Source organism: Brachycentrus maculatus, unplaced genomic scaffold (assembly GCF_059751285.1).
Source record: "Brachycentrus maculatus isolate JH-2025_06_01 unplaced genomic scaffold, ASM5975128v1 h1tg000311l, whole genome shotgun sequence".
Taxonomy (NCBI): domain Eukaryota; kingdom Metazoa; phylum Arthropoda; class Insecta; order Trichoptera; family Brachycentridae; genus Brachycentrus; species Brachycentrus maculatus.
The window spans coordinates 629,743-654,965 of NW_028281061.1; the positions used below are offsets into that span (position 1 = coordinate 629,743).

At 34.6% G+C, this 25,223-nt stretch overlaps 2 protein-coding genes across 3 annotated transcripts in view; one reads left to right on the forward strand and one right to left on the reverse strand.

The window, feature by feature from the left end:
• The window catches only part of Eps-15 (Epidermal growth factor receptor pathway substrate 15), a 43,123-nt gene extending 18,150 nt beyond the window's left edge, over positions 1 to 24,973 (reverse strand). The window contains exons 1-10 of one of the 2 annotated variants that reach the window (XM_088268068.1): positions 24,910 to 24,973; positions 24,453 to 24,497; positions 24,236 to 24,370; positions 22,676 to 22,774; positions 17,881 to 18,018; positions 16,656 to 16,766; positions 15,928 to 16,128; positions 14,771 to 14,934; positions 13,613 to 13,772; positions 638 to 790 (exon numbers count right to left, since the gene is read on the reverse strand). In XM_088268068.1, the coding sequence (XP_088124194.1) occupies positions 638 to 790; positions 13,613 to 13,772; positions 14,771 to 14,934; positions 15,928 to 16,128; positions 16,656 to 16,766; positions 17,881 to 18,018; positions 22,676 to 22,774; positions 24,236 to 24,370; positions 24,453 to 24,497; positions 24,910 to 24,936 (1,233 nt within the window). In that variant the 5' untranslated portion in view covers positions 24,937 to 24,973. Of the gene's footprint in view, positions 1 to 637; positions 791 to 13,612; positions 13,773 to 14,770; positions 14,935 to 15,927; positions 16,129 to 16,655; positions 16,767 to 17,880; positions 18,019 to 22,675; positions 22,775 to 24,235; positions 24,371 to 24,452; positions 24,498 to 24,677 lie in introns of both variants that reach the window. The other variant, XM_088268069.1, reaches the window with a different exon arrangement.
• LOC148304577 (uncharacterized) lies at positions 7,235 to 10,696 on the forward strand. The gene is made up of 4 exons (XM_088268085.1): positions 7,235 to 7,335; positions 7,417 to 7,592; positions 9,307 to 9,465; positions 10,429 to 10,696. Exons 1-4 carry the CDS (start codon positions 7,318 to 7,320, stop codon positions 10,616 to 10,618), a joined length of 543 nt encoding a protein of 180 aa, XP_088124211.1. The 5' UTR covers positions 7,235 to 7,317; the 3' UTR covers positions 10,619 to 10,696.
• Positions 24,974 to 25,223: the final 250 nt, after the last annotated feature.

Below are 25,223 nucleotides of genomic sequence, written 5' to 3' on the forward strand. Positions count from 1 at the left end.
ATGGCTTATTAATTTTTAATTGTCCGCCTTCATAGTGCAATGGTCAGCACGCTCGGCTACCATTCTGGAGGTCCCGGGTTTGATTCTCAGGGGTCAAATAAATATAAGTGATTTTTTCACTCTTATATTGATTCATTTTTTGAGAAATTTAGGCGTGCGGTGGTTTGACTTTGTGAGGAATGAAGAGATAAGTCACAACTGTCGTCAAGAAAGGCGATTCAGTTGGCTTGGCCATGTACTCCGCATGCCTCCTGAGAGCTGCCATCAAGCTCGCCTCTTTTACATGGCATAAGGTTCGCGCCGCCCAGGACGACCACTGCTGACAATTCGTCGGCAGTTCTCGTCAGAACTTCGGGACGCGGATCTGACTTGGAAGGATGCAAGGGAGCTGGCAGCCGACAGAAAAGCCTGGAGACAGTTTGTGGACTCCATATGCTCCCCTAGGGAGCGGATTTGGTTTAATTAAAATTAATATATATTCAATATTACCCTGGACTGGTACCTGAAGCAGAGGACTGATCACCTTTCCTTCATGTGTTAACGATCAAGACAACGCTGTGTTTATATAATGCAGTGCCCTATGCACCATTGGGGTGTGGTTTTGGAGAAGAATTGTGAGGGTTGGATGTGCACTAACTTGAAGGCTGTTGGCTTCGTTGGTCTTGGCTCTGATGCTCAGCTCCTTTGCGGCCACCTCCGCTTCGAGGGCGAGGCGCTCGCGGGCCAGCTGCTCCGTGTCCCGCGCCAGCGCCTCCATCTCCGGCGTCGGCTGCGGACCCAGCGATGGTTCCTACCAAAAAAGAAAAAAATGTAAAACTACAGATTTATAATTTATTCTCTTTTTTGTATATACACCTAACGGTGCATGGTGATTATATTCTGATTGAAATGAAATGCGAAAATGAATCCGAAAACCTAAAAATTAATTTCATTATCATGGTATATAATTGTTTGCTGGTCCGCCTCCGTGCTGTAGTGGTTAGTGTGTTAAGCTACAGGAGGTTCCGGGTTCGATTCTCAGGGGGGTTCAAGTAAATATGTGTGATTTTCACTCTCAGATTTATTTACTATCGCCCTAGACTGGTACAAGAAGTGCAGGGCTGACCGTGCTGGAGGTCCCGGGTTCGATTCCCAGGGGGAGTGAAAATAAATATTTGTGATTCACTTTGATATTATCCTGGACTGTTCCCTGAAGGGCAGGAGTGATCACCTTGGCTTCGTGCAATTAACGATCAAGATTACACTGCGTCACTACGATGCAGTGTCCTATGCACCATTGGGTGCAGATAACAGTTTAAAAAAACTTGTTTAAGAAGCTCTTTGTGTTTGTCTTTCAAATACCTATTACATGCCTTTACTTTGTAAAAATAATTAGTATAATTGTTATGAAGGGTGAAGATTTTGTAGTGAGAGTGAAGATTTTATGAAAAAATCTATCCTAGAGGTAATACAAATAGATATTTCAATTCACAAAAAATGGAAATCCACATTCATTCACAATTTTGTACACTTTATTTAAAATATCACATATAATACGTGGTAGGTCATTATTATTATAATTACTTAAAATGTTTTGTTTTAAAACATTTACAGAAAAGCATACTAAATAGGAAAAAAAACCTGACTCAGGCTGGCAACATTTAAGAGCGGATATCCAATGATTTATCCAACAAAAATAATATTTTTCGTATTTATAAAAGATTAGTGCATTCACCAGTACCTACCTAGAAAACATAAAAGTTGAACAGCCTTAAATACAGTTTGAAAACAGAACAATGTTAAAAAATATATTTGATGGATGCCATCACTTTTATTAAGAAAATGGATTCTCTGTCAGTATTGATAATTGTATTATTCATTATGAAATTTAAGGTTATTTGCGAGTATTTTGCTGTGGCACACGACATTTGGAATGATGCTGAGAATAATGAAAATATTGTGACAAGGTATTCATGGGGGCATAACTTCAGCACTGAAGAAGACCTTGCATTTCCTGGTAACTTTTCTATGGATAACATAATTGAAATTACTTTTGTGATTTTCAAATTCTCAAAAAGTAAAATGGTAAATCAATGCCAATTTTTTTTCTCTCTTGTGCACGATTTTTAATTGACATGATGTTGGTCAGACATCTGAATAAGATTGAGAACTTAGTTTAAGATTTTTGCCGTTTATTTATATGGTTTAGAAATTCAGATTGCAATTTAATTTAGTTTCCAGAGCTAAAATAGGCGAAATATATTCTTGAACAGGTGAAGATGTCGAAAAAAAGAACAAGTTAAAAGCCAAATGGGAAAAGTACTACGCATGCATTAAAAAATACCACTCGACAAGATCAAAATGGAAAACTAATCAAGCGCAGTCAATGATGGTATATAAGGGAGAATCAGCGGTACTACCATGTCACTTGTGTTTCTCGCCTCATAAAATGGAATCCTTCAAATGGACACACGCAAAAGTAAACATTGATTAAAAATTAATTAAACCCTATGACAGCGCTTTTGAGTACATAGTAATACGAGGGTATTTTTACTCAAAATGAATATCAGATCTAACATACTCTATATCGCTCACTTCTTTCAAGAACGTCATAAATCAAAATACTTGATTTTTCAGGACAACGTTTTTAAAGTTTAAAAACATAATACAATGTATTAAAAATAAATATCAACCCACTTATTGAACTTTTTACTGTGCAAAAGATCTTTTAAGGTAAATCCTGAAGATATTTTCTCCATTTGAAAAATATTTAGTAAATTTAAAAAAATTATAAAAAACACCTTTTCTTCAAAATGCATAAACAACACTTTCTGCCCTGTAGCGGGTAAATATTAAGTTAAAAATATGCCTCTTTTACTGGGATATAGTACATTTTTTGGGCATTGCGAAAACATGCACAACTTAAAATTGTCAATTTTTGATTTATGACGTTCTTGAAAGGAGTGAGCGATATATTGACCCCTTCTATGTGTTGCATACCACAAAATGCAATTTCAAAGAACAAGGATTTAACCTTAGATAACTAAACTTTATTTGAAGATACAATGCCATTTGTGGATCGCACAATATTGACATATCGCTCACTCCTTTCAAGAACGTCATAAATCAAAAATCGTCAATTTTTAGTTGTGCATGTTTTCGGAATGCCCAGAAAATGTATTATATCCCAGCAAAAGAGGCATATTTTTAACTTAATATTTACCCGATACAGGGCAGAAAGTGTTGTTTTTGCATTTTGAAGAAAATGTATCATTTAATATATTTTTTAAATATACTAAATATTTTTTGAATGTACAAAAAACCCTCAGGTTTTACCTAAAAAATCTGTTGCATATGAAAAAGTTTAATAAGTGGCTTGATATTTATTTTTAACACATTGTATTATATTTTTAAACTTTAAAAACGTTCTCCTGAAAAATCAAGTTTTTTGATTTATGACGTTCTTGAAAGGAGTGGGCGATATGCAGTAGCTGTGTAGAATAGTGATTAAATGTTAAATGTCTCTTACATTCATTCCTAATAAACAAAACTTAAGTGCCATGTAACCGGTTCCTATTTTTAATAAATACTTTTGATTAAGTTTCACATTTTTAATTGCGTAGTCCGCCAGACGAATGTTTAGTTATTAAGGGTTAAAAATATTCCATCAGGTACATTTGTGCTAAGTACAAGTCCAGGGTGATATTAAAATGCTAGTGTGAAAAATTACTTATACTCCGATAATTGTTTATTTTTAAAGGAATAACCCGCAAAGTATGTTAATATGTAGGATAATACGAATAGTAAAGATAGATGTGAAAATATATGACAAATGCCCAGACTAATTCATAAATATTTATTAAATTTATTTTGCAATTCGTAGGGATTGAACCTGCAACGCCAGTTTTGCAGTCGAGCGTCTACACAACTAGGCCACGGTGTCTGTCTTGATTTGAATCTAGGACATCCAGCACGGTAGCCAAATGCGCTGGCTACCACACTACGAAAGAGACATTTTAAAGAGGACAAAATATGCTAAAAATATCCATAAAGTTCTCAGTCTCAAAAAATAATTATTTTTGGAAGAATTTCATTGAACTAAAGTTTACAACATTTTGAGTGTGTCCAAATACTTGTTCACAAAATCTGGATTATCTCCAATTATAGGAGTTATTTTTCATATTATTTTTTGACATCTCTAGTGAAGTTCTAGTGATTCACGAAGAATGTTTCTAAATTGGTTCATATATATATGTAGAACTTTCAAGAATTTGAGTAGTGTGGTTGTCAATAATGGGTAGAATTGGTGAATGTTACACGTGTGTAAAGTGATCACTTAAACCAGCCCCGTAAATGCCCAGACTTCCATATTCTTCTTCATCTTTGATGAGATGTCAAAAAATAATATGAACTAAAGTTTGTTGGCGGAATTTTACCTATGCTTAATTTAAGTCTATCCCAATTAGAAGTCGACTGTATCATTACAATGAAACCAAAGTTTTTTTTTGGTATGTATGTATGTATGTATGTATGTATGTTGGCTTGGCCATGTACTCCGCATGCCTCCTGAGAGCCTTAATCAAGCTTGCTTCTTTTACAAGGCATCAGGTTCGCGCCGCCCGGGAAGACCACTGCTGACAATTCGTTTGCAGTTCTTGTCAGAACTTCGGGACGCGGATCTGACTTGGGAGTATGCAAGGGAGCTGGCAGCTGACAGAAAAGCCTGGAGACAGTTTGTGGACTCCATATGCTCCACCTACGGAGCGGATATGGTTTAATAATATGTGAAGTTTTTCATTGCAGAACATAACGCATGGAAAGTTTGAAACATTACCGTACACGAGAGACATGGTACTTTATGACAACGGTTACTTGCAAATTTTCCAAGTAAATTATGAAACGCAGGGAATTTACAAATGTTCACTCGGTTCCACAAGTGATGACCCTATCATCCTACAAGTGATGGACGATGATGAAGAGCCTTTGAAATCGGTGATTATATTTATTTATTTAATTTATATTTGAAGCAATAACTTTGCGATTTTCCATTTTATAATTAAAATATAACTTTGTATAAAAATAAGTATAATTATTTTATTATAACGTAATTATGTATAATGTCTACCGTTTTCGAAGCTAACTGCTTCTTTTTCAAGACTAATTAATACTAGTATTAATCAGTCTTGAAAAATAAGCAGTTATCTTCGAAACCGGTAGACATTATACATAATTAAGTTATAATAAAATATTTATACTGATTTTTAAACAAGTTATATTTTAATTACATTTATTTATATTACAATCAATCCGCGTAGCTTTCAACTCTTAGGTTACATTCAAATAATATTTCATTTCACAATTTACATCTATGGAATCTGTCAAAAGGTTGGGGATAATTAATAATAATAATAATAAAACCCTTATTCGCACCCCAATGGTGCATAGGGCACTGCGTCATATAAACGCAGTGTTATCTTGATCGTTTACACATGAAGAAAAGGTGATCAGCCCTCCGCTTCAGGTACCAGTCCAGGGTAATATTGAATAAATACGACAGTGGAAAAATCACTTATATTTATTTTACCCACCTTGGGAATCGAACCCGGGACCTCCAGAACGGTAGCCGAGCGTGCTGACCATTACACTACGGAGGCGGACATGGGGATAATTAAGAGTTAAAAATCAGTTTGGTCCAAGTGCTCTAAACCATTTACACCCTACAAAAATTAGAAAAATATGTAATAAATAAATTGGTTTTTGTTATATTTTGTGGCTGTTAACCGGAACAGCTAGTAATGAAGGCACGGTAGGGATGTCTGGATATGATTTTTATTTATGTATTATAGGTTAGGCCGAAAACAGCAAAGAAGGGGGAGAACGCAGCTCCGAATGTGACATTGGCTAGTTTGAACCTGAACGTTTTCACAAACTGGTCGCCGTGGTCTCTTTGCAGTTCTTGCAAAACTGTGGGGATCAAATACCGGATAGGAGTATGCTATGTGGAAATAGTCGGAGCATCCGGGCGAATAAAAGAGGGGTCATCACGATACCACAGACAACTGAAAAGTAGGTTGATAAATTGTGACTATACATACTATGTGTTATACCTCAGCCCATATATCAAAATATTTTGCTCTTAGTTAACAATTATATAGTTAGCAATTAGTCTTCAAGAATAAGCAGTATGTTTAACGTCATAGATTCACCCTTAGGGTTTATTTGTCATAAGACCATATAGGGATCTGCGCTGTGGCGGTCTGATTTCAGGTGTTAAAAGAAATTAATCTATCCTTTAAAGCTATTCAATGAACAAATTATCTGGTAAGTCTATAACTCATTTTTAAGAATCATAAAAAAATTCCGAAACATTGTACCTTATGCAGATTTTAGAACTATTTACTAAAAATCAGTTCGAGTTTAGTGTTTTTGATATTACAAAAAAGTAGGTAAACCCTGACCAAAAATAAATCAGAAATTGTTCAGTGGTGATCAATTTTCTAATTTTTAACCGGAAATGCAACGGGTAATTATTTACACTGTCCGCCTCCGTAGTGTAATGGTCAGCGCGCTCGGCTACCGTTCTGGAGGTCCCGGGTTCGATTCCCAGAGGGGGGTCTAATAAATATAAGTGATTTTTTCACTCTAATATTTATTCAATATTACCCTGGACTGGTACCTGAAGCAGAGGGCTGATCACCTTTCCTTCGTGTGTTAACAATCAAGATAACACTGCGTTTATATGATGCAGTGCCCTATGCACCATTGGGGTGCGGATAAGGGTTTTATTATTATTATTATTAATTATTTTAAAAGACAGTTAGGAATCTCTCAGTCAGTGATATTATTAAGCATAATTCTTTTATTTTTTCCACATCCAACACCTCATGATGCTGCCAACCACTTTTCTTTTTGGTTGTCATGTTTTCGGCATTATTGGAATAACTTAAAAAATCTAACTTCAATTTTTGACAGTTGTTGATGCTAGTGTTAAGATAAGTAGTGTTGCTATTGCCAACTAACTAACCATCACGCCGCTTCTGCGCAGGGGTAGGCAGAGAGAATCGAACACTACACCACTTGTGTTGCTATTGCGAGTAACAAAAATTTGGTAGCTTTTATATTTTCAAACTTTTAAAATATAATAATCAACAATTCGTTTTCTGGTACAAAATGTAGTTAGTAAAAATATTTCAGGTTTAACAAACAATAGAGGCACGTATATTTTTTTTTTGTCAAAATTTGGTTGCAGAGTTCAAAAATGGGCTGCCATGTAAATCAACTTTTCTGTCCACCAAAGTGAAAGAATTGCCGCAAGTTAAAAATCGTTCAAGCGAAATTATGACAGCACTGTGTGAGGTACATATTTATAATGAAATTTTTTTTTAGCTTGTACCATTTTTTTTATTTTTGTAATGTAAGAGAATATTCCAATTTTAGCGTAAATGTGAAGACAATACGGAAATAACAAATCAAGCGGGTAATATACTGATCATAAGACAAAATAATATTGGTACATTGGGAAGGCTTAAAGAACTGCCGTCAATCATTCCAAAACCAGGAAGAAAATTTATAACGGCAGAACCGGGGGATAAAGTGGTCATGACATGCCCGGGGTAAGAAAATAATATGAAAGATAGTAATAAAATATGATTAGGCACTTAAATAAAGTGTTCTTGCTTTTGATAGTTGGGACATCACTTATCCAAGCGTGAACGTGGCTGATTCAACGTAGATGAAGCATTTTTCTATCTTCTTCTTTCCATGTTCGCTCCCTAGGTGGAGCATATGGCCAACACGAGACGTCTCCAAGTCACTCTGTCACGCGCCATCTCCTTGGCTTCCTCCCAGGTCAGTCCGGCGTCTCGAAGTTCCGCTGAGTATAGTCGGTGAATGGTCGTCAGCGGCCTTCCGAGGCGCCAGAATCCTCGGGGTTGGAAGAAGAGACACGAGGGGTTGATGCTCTCAGGTGGCATTCTAAGGACATGTCCCAACCATGTCCACCATCTCCTCTTCAGGACTTCTAGTATAAGGGGCTGTTGAGTTCTTCTCCTCACATCGTCATTCCTGACGAAGTCATACCACTTTATACCCAGTGTTCGCCTCAGGCACCTATTTTCAAAACTTGCTTGTTTCTTGCTTTGAGCTTTGGTGAGGTGCCACGACTCACATCCGTACAGCAACACTGTTAGGATGCAGGCAAGAGACGACACTTGGTTTTTGCCGAGCAAAGCAGTGAGTCCCAGACATTGCGCATTTTATTGAATATTTTATTTTTCTATACAAAGGGTACATGTAAGTCTGGGAATTCACACAGCTTACGACCTGGCACCTGTTGCCTTAGCCCATAGAGCATTCCTAAATTATTATTTTCTTTGACCTATCACCAATTACTTGGTTAACAAAATAGATGGAAAGGGTCTCACATTAGTTTGGCGTTAGAACATGTGATTTAAATTATAATTGCACCATATAAAGTCTCACCAAGCTGGCCTAATAAATATCATATCTAGCCCTACTTCACCTAGGATTGGTAAGGGTTAAATGATCAATTTACATACTTGTGTAACATTCACCATTTTGCCAATTATCCCACGCCCTATTGCCCGGATTTTCAGAAGTTACAGTGTATTTGTAAGTAGAGCAGACCGTTGCCACAAAAAACGCACTTAGAGTGTCCGAAATGAAGACTCTAAGAAGCATATCAGGCAAGAGTCTTCGAGATAGAATAAGAAATGCCAGGATCAGGGAAATATGCCAAATCGAAGATGTCGTTAGGTGGGGAAGGCAACGAAATGGTATGCGCATGTGAGGAGAATGGAACCATCCAGACTCCCCCACATGGTAGACGACTCCCGGGCAGACCGCTAAAGAGATGGGTCGATAGCTGGGAATCGACATCGCAGGAGGCTAATCCCTCTTAAAAACAGGCCGCAAGGCCTACAATAAGAAGAAGAAGACAGTGTTTTTCTAGATTTATATTATCCACTGACACTTCGTGATGGAATTGCATTTTTAATTTATTATTAGATTAAAACCAATATTTTTAGCTTTTCCACTTTTTTATTTGACCAGCGACCGGGTTTCGTCGTTACCGACATCATCATATTGGTTTTAATCTAATAATAAAAATAAAAATAAAAAGTGTTTTTCTAAAACCACTATCATAAGTCTGTTGAAACTGCCATCTTTTGAGAACTTGTGAAGTAAATAGCTTTCCTTTTTCTACCATAATCCTTTGACATAAAAAAAAAATACTTTGTCTCTGTTGTTAAATCGTATGCTTTTGAATAGATTATTAAAACATTTAAAAATATCCTTATTTTTCAGGCACTTGTTATCGGATGTTACAATACGATGGAGGATTGGAAACGATGATGCCATAACCAGGGAATCTATATTTCTAGGAAGAAGAGATAGAATACGGGTAACTGCTAGACAAAAAATTATCATCTACAATGTCAGCATCCAGGACAGTGGAATATACAGGTGAGGACTTGGACCACTTTGGATATGGAAGACCGTGTATTTCTATGAAATTAACAATCAAATTGTGATACCAAAAAAAAACCATCATGTTTTTTTTTTGTGTATAGTGACATTGAGTGCATGAAAATAAATATATTTTAAAACCCAACAAAAAAATTTGAGGAGTAAGAGATATTTCACATTATTTTGCACTCAATTTTTGTCAATTAGAATGAATGATTCATAAATTTTACCATTTTCAAGGACCCAAAGTAAATGTTGATATAAATTATACCAATATGTCAATAAACCTGATCTCAAAACACTTGACATTGATAGTATCGAAAATGACTACTATATTGTTGGCGTTTCAAATATTTTTTGGCTAATTGGTAATTAGATTACTGTTTTTCCAAAACATCCCTTAAATTTAGAATTAAATAGCTACAATCTCATTCACCCGATGTAAACTAAGGCACGGCTAAAATAATTTGCTGGACTTATTCACATTGACAGCTATTAGTAGCTAACAATAAAGTGATTAAGATAAAAAGTATGGCAGTATTGTTTGCAAACGGTTTGTTTCGCAAACTGGAGATAAAACACAGTTGTAACTGTGTAAAACATGCAAATAAATATGTTTACAACATTTTGGGTGTGTACAAATACTTGTTCACAAATCTGGATTATCTCCAATTATAGGAGTTATTTTTTATATTATTTTTTGACATCTTCTAGTGAAGTTCTAGTGATTCAAGAACAATGCTTCTAAATTGGTTCATATATACAGAACTTCCAAGAATTTGAGTAGTGTGGTTGTCAATAATGGGTAGAATTGGTGGATGTTACACGTGTGTAAAGTGATCACTTAAACCAGCCCTGTAAATGCCCAGACTTCCATATTCTTCTTCATCTTTGATGAGATGTCAACAAAATAATGTGACAAATAAATCTGGTTTGAACTTATTATATAAAATGTTCCAGTTGCTGGAAACTAGACGACTTGGCAGGAAGTGTTAGACTGTTGGTCACACCACCCTCGGAAGTGAGTGTGGGTGGACTGTATATAGTCGCAGCAGCCATCGTAGTAGGTTCCTTGCTCATATGCCTTCTGAAGATGTGCAGGATGAACTGGGTAATCAGGAAAATGAACAAAGACAAGAAGAGGAAGTGATGGTAGAGACTCGAGTCTAGTTGTGCTTTGCATTGTCCAGGCCCTAGAAGTTTTTCAACTTATAATAATAAGTTTCAAATCGACTCTTGTACTTAATTTATGTAACCTTCTTGAAAAACTAGATAACACTATAATTGTTCATAATCAGAGTATTTGTTAGGTATATTTCGTGTGTTAATGATCAAGATAACACTGTGTTTATATGATGCAGTGCCCTATGCACCATTGGGGTGCGGATAAAGGTTTGAAGTGAAGTATATTTATGACCATGTGTACCTGAAGATTTGTATAAAAACAGAGGGAAACGATTTTTGCAATATTTTTCAAATTAGACCCTAGCGCTCATTCCTTTCAACAACTTCTATGTAACTAACTAACTAACCATCACGCCGCTTCCCCGCAGGGGTAGGCAGAGAGAATCGAACGCCACACCACTCTGTCTTTGCAAACATTCTTTGCCTCTTCTACATTCATACATCTCCTCATACATACCCGACGATTATTACGACTCCTGACCCGGCCGCTTTCAAGTATTTGACATACCTGATTGTGCCAAGTTTTCCTCGGTCGTCCTCTGCTTCTTTTTCCAACTACATTCGCCCCATAAATTTGTTTAACCGTTCTTTCTTCACTCATACGCTCCACATGTCCAAACCATCTCAACACACCTTTCTTAATATTATCGATAATGCTTATCTCAGCCTTACATTCTTTCCTTATTTCATCATTCGAACATCTATCAAACATCGTTTTGCCACACATCCGTCTGAGGGATCAACAACTTCATATATCAAAAATTGTAAATTTTCAGTTGTGTACGTTTTCGGAATGCCCAGAAAATGTAATATATTCCCAGCTAAAGTAGCACATTTTTAACTTAATATTTACCCGCTACAGGGCAGAAAGTGTTGTTTTTGCATTTTAAAGAAAAGGTATTGTTTCTTTTTTTTTTAAATATACTAAATATTTTTCAAATGGAGAAAAAACAATCAGGTTTTACCTAAAAAGATCTGTTGCACAGTAAGTTCAATAAGTGACTTTATATTTATTTTTAATACATTTTATTATATTTTTAAACTTTAAAAACGATCCCCTGAAAAATCAAGTTTTTTTTTATATATGACGTTGTTGAAAGGAGTGAGCGCTATGTAATATCTTTCTGTTTTCAAACAGAACATGACAGGCACACTTGGGTAAACGCTCGAATGGAAAACTAGCGTTGCGAGTTTGATTCCGGCTAATTGCAAAATAAATTTGGGAAAGATCAATTTTCAATTAGTTTAGGTGTTTGTGATGTATTTTTCGCACTTACCTTCCTTATTCTTACTACCATACTTCCACAGACAAGCCTCTAAAAAGGTTTTGCAGATAATAAAAAAAAGATATTTAATGGGAACTTAAAGGGAAAAAAACTCTCAACCAATGAGGATCTCGTTGCTGGCTATTCTTGCCACTGGCAATGTGGCATTTGATTTTGATATTAACACATTATTTGCGGGAAACGCTTAAAAGTGTCTTTTATATACTGTTAGTAGAGAGCGAGAGACGCTTTCAAGTGTTCCATTTGCTTACTTTTTGCAGAGCGCGAGACGCCAAAAAGCACTGTACAGGTCGGAAATGGGTTTGCGGTTCCTTTTGATTAGTATACGACCCTTACTAGAAGACTAATTAGGGTCGGGGTTGATAAAAAAATCACCCGACAAACAATGTGTTGAGTACATTTATCGGAAAATCGGAATGTCCCTGAGAAAAGTATCATAATCAACCAAACAATTTTTTTATTCAATTTATCAGGCAACTCATGTTTATATTTTATATATTATTTTTATATATTGTTGTCCGCCTCCATAGTGTAATGCTCAGCACGCACGGCTACCATTCTGGAGGTCTCGGGTTTGATTCCCAGGGACGGGGGGTCAAATAAACATAAGTGATTTTATCACTCCAATATTTATTCAATAATACCCTGAAGCGGAGGGCTGATCACCTTTCCTTCATGTGTTAACGATCAAGACACTGCATTTATATACTGCACTGCCCTATACACCATTGGGGTGCGGATAAGGGTTTGAAGTGAAGTGAAGTGACTAGTAGACTAATTAGGGTCAGGGTTGATGAAAACATCAGCCGACAAACAATGCGCTAAGTACATTTATCGGAAAATCGGAATGTCCCTGAGGAAAGTGCCTTATCAACCAAACAATTTTTTTTTTGTTTTTTTTGTGTTTGTATTTCTGATTATCCCTTTGAGGACAACTGGTTACTGCTGCTAACCACAAATTTAAAATAAATTGTCTAAGTGCCTACAGGTTTCTAGTTAAAACCATAGTGCAATATGTGTTGCCTATGTAACAAAAATAGTGCTTGTATAGATTTCATGTTGGTATCATTGTCTTATTTCATACTATTTATTGTGGCGATGTACACATGTCGGGATATTTATGGGTTATCTGTATCTTAGTTTATCAATTTTGTAAGGTTATTGAACGAAATAAACAAAATGACAAGTGAGTTAGTCATAATAACACACTATCTGCGGGAAGGGTAATTTTACCTTTTCACTCGACTCATCGTAAATTGCTTGTAAGTTATTTTTACGCATGACTTTTGCAGCATCTTTTGATCTCATATCGATGTATACAGTATGGTTAAATGTTATCACTTCTTTTCAGAGATGTTTATCTCTATTATGAGCGCGAATCCGCCCGCAGAGAATGTGTGATAATATTAAAAATAAGTAGTGTTATATATTACCTCATATATTCAAGAATAAATGCTTTTATTTATACTTCATAAAACATGGTCTTTGTTGCTAACTACCAGGCACACAATGTGTATTTTTAATTTTGTTGAGGGATAAATATTGTATCAATCTGTGTGCACAATTTTCAGTAAATTTTCAGATGCTGTATACACTTATTTATAAATAATTTCTAAAAATTAAAATGTGTTAAGTAAAATATTTTTTAATGAAATGAAAGGGACAATTGTTACCTTGGCGGGAGAGGGCGCGGGCGCAGCGGAAGGGGGGATCATGTCCGGAGCGAGAGAGGCGGGGGGCTCGATGCCTCGGAGCTTCCTCTGCACCATCCACATGGCCAGCGCAAACTGGTCCGCCGATAGCTTGCCACTGCTGTCCCAGTCACACAGGCCCCTGAAAACCATACATAATATTAAGGCCATACTCGGAATAAGAGATCTCATTCAGCGTTCGGCAACGCTGGAAGCTGCACTATGCCCTTTTTTTTTTTTAGGATATACATTGTTTTTTTTTGTTTTTGTTTTTTAGAATATACATTGAAAAAATATATGCATATTTTTTTTTAACTCTTTACCTTTTAATAACTCATTTCTTTTCAAAACCATATATTTAATTTGAAGAAAAACTTATTTTTTCAATAACAATGTTTTAAGAAAAAAAATTCAATTACCTCAAATGTTACCAGGGTTTAAAGAAAATTAAGTTGCTATTCAACGTATGTAGAGCCTTAAAAGAAAAAAAGGCAAAGATGTTATTGTAAAAAAAATCGCCATGTAAATAAAATAATAATCGGGCCCTACATAAGTACTATTGAGGTATTTTGAATGCACCATACATATCGTAGTCATACAGGAGAAAGTGACCAAATGCATTTTTTACAAACACGTGATCATTGACTATTTGATATCTTACTAGCTTAATATTGCCCTGAAAAAATCCCAAAGGATTTTAAACTTGGAAACATAATGTATTGACTTGTTAAAAATGACTAACTGCATTGATGTTTATTCTCTTGCCAAGCAAGTGACTTAAATGGCCCTCCTAAACATTTTACGTTTTGGTAGTTGGTCACTTTCTCCTGTACGACTACGATATAATAAATGTACATTGTATGCATTTACTTACTAAAAGAGTCATTTCAAGCACACTGAATTGCGTGGAAACTGAACTCTGACTATGCACACTACATCAACTACAATTATCATTAAAATTACCAGCAACACTTCCATAAACATACCTTATACATCGGTTATGACAAAATAAAACGATATTACATAGAAAATAAAATAATTGTGTCAAAACGAAACTTCATTAGTTGAGCTGTAAAATATGGATATTGTAGATATACTTTATTTATGGAGCATTTCTGATAATGAAATAGCGGCACATACCATATGTGCGCTAAACAAGGCTGTGGCAGTCCCGACTGTAAGAAAGTGTCCTTGATCTCCATTCCGGAGACGAACCCATCCATGTCCATGTCGGCCTTTATGAAGAGAGCGTCGTACTGCTGCTTCTCTTGCGGAGTCACCACCCACGTCTTCGCGCTGCTTGTCTGCAAGTCACGCACAAGCATACAGAAATTGTTAATACGAATAGACTAAAAAGTAGTGCTCCAACGTACAGGAAATATTTTCATTTAATTTTTTAAAAAAATATATAATTTAATTTTAAAAAATAAAGATAAAAAAAAATAATAAAAATTAACATGTTAGTATTTCGGCTCAACACAGGCCATGCCTAAAGAGTCGTAATACATATAGTAAATGTATATATGAAATAAATATGTATCTATGAATGTATCTTTGTATCTATGAAATAAATAAATACAAAAAATACAAATAAATACACGTTTACTTGTTTCTCACATTTTACCAAAAGTGTTTACTAAAAACATCTAAAAGTGCAAATTACCTTTTTTGAGAACTTTATATAAAATAAGAACTAAATATATTGTGTTGAGATGGTTTGGACATGTGGAACGTATGAGTGAGGAAAGAACGGTTAAACAAATTTATGAGACGAATGAAGTTGGAAAAGAAGCAGAGGAAGACTGAGGAAAACTTGGCACAATCAGGTATGTCAAATACTTGAAAGCGGCCGGGTCGGGTCGTAATAATTGTCGGGTATGTATGAGGAGATGCATGAATGTAGAAGAGGCGAAGAATGTTTGCAAAGGCAGAGTGGTGTGGCGTTCGATTCTCTCTGCCTACCCCTGCGGTACTAAACTAAAGTTAATACTAAACTTGTAAGTGCGCGGACTGAAAAAGATTGGGAACCCCTGATCTAAGGTAATTAAGGGTTAAATGTAGACCAATAATAAAGATTCTAATATTTGAAATCCTAGCAATTAAAATTCCACCACTTAAAATTGGACACTCAAAATCCCAATTCTCCTCCAACACTCAAAAATCCCAATTATACTGTGACACTAAAATCCCAGCACTTGGAATTTATAAATCACAAACTCCCAGCACTCGAGATTGCGACACTCCAAATCTTAACCCGACAAGGCTCGAGCAATGAAAAGTAAACTGGCATAGCTCACCTGTATCAAGTCTGCGGTGGGCTGTGGCATGAGGGGGGTGGCGCGGGGGGGCGGCGGGCGCGCGGGCGAGGGGGAGGCCGGGCGCGAGGGGGGGCGCGAGGGGGGCCGCGGGGGCGGGGGGCCGGAGGGGGCGCGCAGCTCCGCGGGCAGCGTGGCGGGGATGGCGTGCTTCTCCAGCGCCTTGTACACCAGGTGCATCGCCTGGAGACCACAAAACAAATCATATATTCTACTTTGAATTGAAATTATCTTTTTTTTATCCGCCTTCATGGTCAGCACGCTCAGCTAACGTACTGGAGGTCCCGGGTTCAATTTCCAGGGGGAAGTCAAATAAATATGTATAATTTTTTCACTCTAATATTTATTTAATATTACCCTGGACTGATACTTGAATCGGAGGGCTTATCACCTTTCCTTCATGTGCTAACTAACGATCAAGATAACAATGCGTTTATATGATGCAGTGCCCTATGCACCATCGGGTTTGACGAAGATGTAAATCGTAAAGATCGACACCACCAAGTGCATTTTTAGTACATATAGTTCAGTTATTAAAAACTGTTTTTTATTTTATTTTTCGATATCAAAGGAAATTTGTCACAAAAATGTTTGAAATTCAATTGTATATTTGCATGCATCCCAGATGTATGGTTCTGCCGCAGTGGGTTCCCCTATGTGCCATTGAGTGTGGATAGAAGTCAGGATTAAATCATTCTTATTCAACTTACCACAATAAATTCGTGCCTATCCAACATTCCATCTTTATCCTGGTCTGCCAAGTCCCAGATCTTTCCAAGTGTCGGAAGAGGAAGTTTTGACTCCATTAAAACTCCTTTCACCTGTTAATAAATTTTAACAATATATAAAATATACAGGATAAATAAAAAGTACCTATCCACCTCTATAATAATTTATATTATTTGATTTGATCAAAGAATAACCAAAAAAATCTGTAATTAAATTACGCACTGGAGTGTGTGACTGAATTTAGAAAAAAATTTCACTTTATGGTAATATCTATTTGCACAAAGTGACTTAAATTTCATCTTCAAATTTTCTACGAATTAGTATCTTCAAAAATAGTTGTATTTACCAAGTGAAATTTCAAATTCATATTTAGACTTTTTTTATTAAGATTTAGACATTTTGAAAAACCAGCAGCACTGCATCATTTTGTACTGATTGCAGTCAAATCATCTGACTTTTTGATAGACCTGTATATATATATATATGTATGCCGTTAACAATAGTCGACTCTACATACTACAAATGTATTTATCAATTTGCTGGCAATATCAATTGGCAAATTCCTGCGAATGCACTTGGCGTTTTGCTGATTTGAATTTCAAGAGAAATATCTTCTTTCTTAATCGTTCGGTAATAATTCCATTTCTTAGGATAGGTCACAGAAACCCTAGCTGGCCCAAAATTTGATTGAACCACATCCGAATACACAATGACCCAAATTGGATAAGAACCAAAGAAGAAGGCCAACGTCCAGTGCTGAACTCGAGTAGTATTATTTATTAATTTGGCATTTGATTTGTAAAACTTGATAATTTTTTTATAAATATTTTCAAAAAACATTGATTTTTAGGGTCTACAAAATTGTATACTTTATTTTTAAAAGACGCCTTGTTAGAGCATTATCAAACTACTGTAAAGATTAAAACTGAAGGACTGCCTTGAATTGTATAGCTACATAAGGACTCTCAGTCCATTTGATCTTCACAATAGTTTGATAATGCCCTAACAAGGCGAAACAATTGTCTTTTTTGTGTTTTTTACAGTTAGTCCTCTTTTAAGTACGAATTCACGTAAGTCGAAATCCCGAAAGTAGAGGACTTACTGTATACAATTTAGTAGACCCTAAAAATCAGTTTTTGATTTTAATATTTAAATATACATAGTATTGTTAAAAATAGAGTACAGGTGTGCTAAGGAGAAGAGTACCTTATTTCCTGGAATTAAACCGTTGGATGGCTGTAAGGACTCAAACAGTTGGTTATATTTGTCTCTCTCGGCTGGTTTTACTGCCCAGTCATTAGCCGGGGGTGGGGGTACACTCGGAGGTACCTTTGGCAGCTCTCCCTATAAAAATTTATTTATTTATTATTATTGCATTATCAGTGTTATTCAGTATTTATTGTAACTGCAGACAGTTGGTAGAGTTCCATTTTAAATTTTTGGGTAATATATCAAAAAATTAAACAAGGTTATTGGATTGAATTCTACTTTTATTTACATATCGTAGTCGTACAAGAGAAAGTGACCAACTAACAAAATATAAAAAGTTCAGCAGGGCCATCTAAGTCACTTTTGTTTGGCAAGAAAATAAACATCAATGCAGTTTGTCATTTTTAACAACTCAATATATTATCCTTCCAAGTTTAAAATCGCTTTGGGATTTTTTCAGGGCAATATCAAGCTAGTAAGATATCAAATAGTCAATGATCACGTTTTTGTAAACAAATGCACATGGTCACTTTCTCCTGTACGACTACGATATATATGATAATATGTAACGCATTTCGTCTTCTTAAGACATCATCAAACACTCATATGTGTTTAATAATGTCTAAATAAGGCAAAGCGCGTTACATATTATCATATTTATGTAAATAAAAGTAGAATTCAATCCAATAACTTCATTTAATTTTGGATATATGTATTACCCAAAAAAAAATTATCCAGTATTCCTGTTGAAAGATTGACCTTGTAAGGAAGTCCATTAAAAAAATAGATAGCTAAATCCTTACTCCTTCCTTAAACTCACAAATTTTCTACAAAATTCCCATCACTCTGTATTTTATATGCTTAAAGTCAATATAAACTATAGAAATGGCAGTGGCGTGCATTCTATATAGGCAGAAAAGCAGTGCCTACCCTAGATTACTCGCGTTCCATATAGAAACATGACCATTGCCTACTATACCTTATCCTTACCCAACCCTACTGTCTTCCCGGATTAAAAACTCTGTGCACGGCACTGCCAAGTGGGTAACTGTTATTTTTCCACTCTCCGAATTGGGATTTGGAGTAAGGTTACTTATTTGAGGTTACTTAGAAAATTTTGAAAAAAATATAAACTAGGAAAAAAATTGGTACAGTAAAAATAACCATTGATAATTTTTGTAGAATTGACCCATATGATCTTCTATATTGCATTATAATAGTATGTATTTCGAATCTTTAGGTATTGCTTATGTTGAATCTAAATACATACATGTTTAATTTCCATACAAATATAACACAGGTACATTTAAAAAATATATATAGGAAATAGCAACAGTTATGTTAAAAAAAAATTATGTAATTCATGTAATTATTGATAAAAGTAACACTGCACAGATCTATTGCAGTACCTTATGCACCATCGAATGTAGTATAGGGGTCAGAAAAGAAAAAGAAAAAGCACTGGTCACTAGTTAACACATAGTTTGCGGGAAATTCTTAAAAGCGTATTTTACATACTGTTGGTAGAGAGCGGGAGATGCATATAAGCGTTTTATTTGCTTACATTTGGAGCGCGAACCCCAAAAAACATTGTACAGATCAGAATTGAGTTTGTGGTTACTTGTGATTAGTATACGACCCTAATTAGTATACTAATTAGGATCTGAGTTGATGAAAAAATCGCCCACCAACAATGTGTTACTGCAAATTTTAAAAAAAATCTGGATTATCTTTGTAATTAGATGCCCCATAATTTTAGTTAACTTGACTAGTGGTTTTAGATAAGTAAAAACGCCATCTTTTTAACATAGTGGAACATTAAATAATAAATATTTATATAAAACTAAGAAAAGCAAGCAGTGAATTAACTGCTGAAATTTGCAACGTTTAGCGGAATTGCTATTATTACGCTCTTATCTTTTGCTTATCACAACTGGTGAATAGGACAAATTGAATAGGCCGGTTCATTTCAGAGTTTGGAACATTTATATTATATTTATCTGATGTGAATTCATCACAAGGACTAAGTGGATAAATTGAATGGTGATGAAATTGAATTATATGAGACTTAATTTACCATACTCAATTCCAGGCATTAATAAAACTAGCACTGTGCAATTCAAGAAATTATGCCCCGCCACTCTTGAGTTCAAATGGTTCATTTAATAACGTAAATGTCATGATTTCAGACCTTTTGAAACCGTTGTAAATCAAATATAAATATTATTAAATTCTATTATTTATTGATTCGGCATTAACTTTGTGGAATGACATGATTATTTTATTAAAAATTAAACACTTGAATAATCCACTTAATTCAGTTTAATTTTTATTTACGACTAGTTTCGAAAACGACAATTGTTTTCATCTTCTGGTACAAATTAAAACTAACGAATAAAAATATATTTAGGTGTATATATAGGTTAATAAATATAGGTAGGGGGGTTAAGGAACAACATTTTTTGTAAAAGGAAACATTGATAATAATGGATGTTAATCAACCTGTTTAACTGTTTAAATTATTACACTCTGTTACAAATAAAGGTCAAGTCATGAATAATTTAGAAAATTTAGAAATACATAAAAAAAAAAAATTCAGATAAAACAATAATTAATAATATACTGTTTCAAAATACGTCACCATTATTATCAATGTTTCCTTATTCCTTATTTTTAATAAAATTATTAAATTCCACATTTATGTTATAATGTTTCAACAGTAATTATACCATAAATGTGGAATTGTTTAATTGGCTTTATTATTATTAATGCAACTATTTTCGTTAATGTAATTTAATGTTTATTATTGTTAATTTAACTATTTTTTTCTTATATTTTTTTAATGTAAGGCTGTACAATTCCCCGAACAAATAAAAAATTTAAAAATATATTAATATACTAAAATAATTGAGTAGTTGTTTGGCCTAGTTAACCATTTAGAAAAAATATTAAGAATTTTTATTGACCGCCCTACACATACGAACGTACGTGATACGCAGGGTTTTTCTTCACCATTCCGCGCTAACCCATATGACCTACGCGCACGAGAAAAGATATCTGTTCCAAAAATATTTAATGCGTACCGGATACACTGATAAATTTTTGTCAGGTTTTATACCTGACAATATCTTGTGACAACAAACGTTGTGATTTTTTTGCTTGTTTATAAAAAATATGCCTGAAAATAACCCGAAGATAGGGTGGTTAGTCATTTAATAATTTTTACTTTACTAAGAAGAATAGCGGGAGTGACCTGGATGCGGAAGGCGGAGGATCGAAGAGGATGGAGACTCATGCGGGAGGCCTACGTTCAACAGTGGACGGACACAGGCTGATGATGAATATTTTTTACTTAAATATTATTTATGTATAAATATTATTTATTACGGTAACGTTTGAGTATTTTATAAAGATTTTTATTTATATCAAAACCGATATTGATAAGTAATTGAGATGACAATATGACAATTTGGATATTTACAAGGCTTACGACCTGTCATTGGCTGTGTGACGTTCACTATTCCATTCATGATTGATAAGCATAAAAATATTGTAATATTGAAAATTATAGAAATTGATGGAAATATTTAAAAAAAATTAAAACTAATTTAAGAGTTGCCATCATATAATTGATAATTGTAAACTAAGTAATCATATCAAAACCTTTACTTTATGCTTGTAAGATCTCTTTTCCCTATGAAAATAGATTATTATTAGTATTCTTAGAAGATGCCTCGAAAAATATATATTTAAAATTTTTATATTTATGTTTTTGAACAGTTATTTTATTAACAATATTAAAAGGCGTCCAATTTTTTGTTCTAACCCTTATCTGCACCCAGTGGTGCATAGGGCACTGCATCGTATTGAAGCAGTGTTGTCTTGGTCGTTACTTACATGGAGGCAAGGTGATCACTCCTGCTCTTCAGGGACCAGTCCAAGGTAATATCAAATAAATATTAGAGTGTAAAATTTCTATTTATTTTCACCCCCTTCTAGGAATCGAACCCAGCATGGTAGCTAAACACTGTAACCATTACACCACGGAGACGGACAACTTTTGTTTACAAATACTAAATTGTTCATTTTTATTTATTACTTTTTTATAATAGGAAGAGATCAATCTTACGAACTTAAAACTTTTTATAACACAACTTCATCCAGAATATTAGTTCTGCAATGTCAACTCCTTTATGCAATAACCATAATCATTACAAACCCAATCACAGTGGTCTTCTCATACATACCGCGGGTTAAATGCCAATGGGCCACAACGCAAAAAAAAATTAACTCTTTATTCCAAAAATGGTACTTAAATCATCAACATTTTCACATTCACAGAAAAAGACACCCATGATTATAAATAAATTGGAAATTTCGAACGCTAGAATCATGGGTGTCTTTTTCGAAAATGAAAATGTCAACAATTTAGACACCATTTTTGGAATAATTTTTTTTTTTTGCGTTGTGGTCCTTTGGCATTTAACCAGAGGTATGTATGAGAAGACCACTGTGATTGGGTTTGTAATGATTATGGTTATTGCCTAAAGGAGTAGACATTGCAGAACTAATATTCAGGATGAAGTTGTGTTATAAAAAGTTTTTTTTAAATCTTTGCCTAGATGCGGATCGTATTAACGACAATCCCTGGTGCTCAAAATATTTACAAACTACCGTTATTAAACGCTAGATCCAACCCTTGATCTCTTAAAGCAGTGTTTAGATCAAAACTTTTTTGTCTTAAAACGTGGCTTATTCTTCTACAAAAGACATGTTTGACCATTCCACTCACCAGTTTAGGGGGAGGCGTTTCCGAATTAATATTTGACATTGAGATCTCTTTCCCTGATTGCGCCAACGCTACTAGCTTCAGGGCGACAAACAGACCTCCCTGAAAACAATGCAGACATGTTTCATTATATGGCAGAACCAAATCCCTATTAAGCTGCAACAAACACGAAATGTGATAAAATAAACTGTTTACTACATTTGTGGATCGACACCAGACATGTGTAATGAACATTTGTCAAATATCCCATTGCTATGGATGAATGGATCTTTGTCAGACGGGAGGAATATCTAATTTAACATACTCAACCTATAAAGGATTGTATTAGACTCGTGAAGTGTTTATAACAGCCGATATAATTAATATTTTCATTCAACATTTTCTTTATGAAAATTCGCCTTTAAAAATATGTTATTGGGTAATTTTACCGTTTCACTCGACTGGTGGTGTTCGGCGGGAGGGGTAATTTTACCTTTTCACTCGACTTATCGTAAATTGCGTGTAAGTTATTTTTACGCATGACTTGCGGCATCTTTTGATCTCATATCAATGTATACAGTATGGTTAAATGTTATCACTTCTTTTCAGCGATGTTTATCTCTATTATGAGCGCGAATCCGCCTGCAGATAGTGTGTTAAGTTGACGATGAATGACATCACAGAAACGATGTAGTTATTTTAATGTTGGTGTCATTGCTAAATTATTAGTGGCTCTATTTGTTTATGTCTATGGAATTTAATTTCATTTTGATATTGGGACGCGTTTAGTACAATTAATTCTTCAACGTTATTTTACTAAAATATTGGGTTATTTTTCAATAAATATACAACTTAGAATATAAAACATACATTTTATGGGTTAGACATGTTTGCAACTAACACACATATTTAATAAGGGACATTCGCATATCAGCTTACAGTCATTACACTGTGTTATCAGTTAAACTCGACCTTGCAGCATGTTTGAAGTTAAATTTTAACTTGCTGTATTACAAAGGAGGGGTTTATGTTAGGCTGTCACTAGTTCTAAAATTGCAGGCAGTTCAAATAATATTAAAAACCTTTAAATAAATCACTTGAAATTAGAGTTACTGCTCACCAGTTTTTGAGTTGCAATATTAACAAATTGCCCATATTATATATTAATATCATTTGAAAAGAAAAAATAACTGATTATAAATTAAACAAATTCGAACCATAATAAATCGCAGCAAAAAAGTATTTGCACAGAAAATTCCTAGTACAGAATGTGTATAATTCAATTATTCAAAATATTTACATAACACTACCAATATTGCGAAAATAATTTTACTTATGCTTGAAATGGTTTGGCCAATTTTAATAGAGGCACCAATTTACGTATGTATGTATAAAAATATTAAGTATGTGTGTATAGTCAGCTAAAATATAAACATCTTTTCACATTTCAATAATAGTACTGATTGTCTTGAGATATTTTTTATCAAAAGAGATAGTACCCTATTTGAAATTATCTCGAGATATTTAGTATTAAAAGGGATAGTAGCCAATTTGCAATTATTTAAATTTGAACTTTTACTATACCTTGTCTAGGTAACCTCTGCCAGAGGGATCCGAGAGATCCCATACCTTACTAAGTATCACATCACTGAGCTTGGACTTCTTGAGAAACCTCGCTGCGTCCAGAGCTTGTATGGCTCCGGTTCCATTAGGATCAACCTATCGGTAGCGTTAAAAAAAACTCGTTATAACCACAATGCAATAAAACAAATACTCGCTCAAATTGCGCAAAACTTTTTACCTGGTGATAATATGCCTCATAGATTGCACTGTGGTTTCCAGCCACCTACAAAATAAAAACCCTATTAAATATTTTCCCGGTATCAAAAGAGGTTTCAACATTATTGGGTGTGTGACATTTGAAAAACCATTTGACATTTTCACTACCGCAATAAACATGTATAATTCTAACCACGCGCTGTTTTGAAAGGAAATTTATATAAGAAACGAAAGCCAACTGTCATACCATCTTTATTTAAAATCGATATAATCAGAATATAGTAGTTGCGCTATTTCCGAATCAAAATTCGATAATGCACCCTAACAATTCACTTGTGAAGCGCATCATACATTCATCACACGCCACTTTAAAATTGACGAAACAACACTTTAAAATTGAGAAACCATTACTGATTTTCATATTAGAGGGGATAAATATGTTAAAAAGCCGGTAAATTTGCTAAAAACACCGAAACTACCTGCGTAGGAGAAGGCAAGGCAGCCATTTTTTACATCTCCTCTCGACCAATCAATAGACGTCACAAAAATTACTACACTTTCGAACAGTCGCTTTTGACATTGGAAACGTTTTGGAACGATGTTAAAGTGGGTAGGTACTATGGTTCCAAAACCAACCATACGTAATTTTTAAAAATGCAAGAGGACGCGTATGCTTGTTATATTGTATTATATTTTATCTTCCTTGAATTCCGGTCGAGTGGGGTGAAAGGCTGCCGCTCTAACGAAATTGATTGAAAAAAAAACTAACGAACCATATTTTATACTAAAGGAA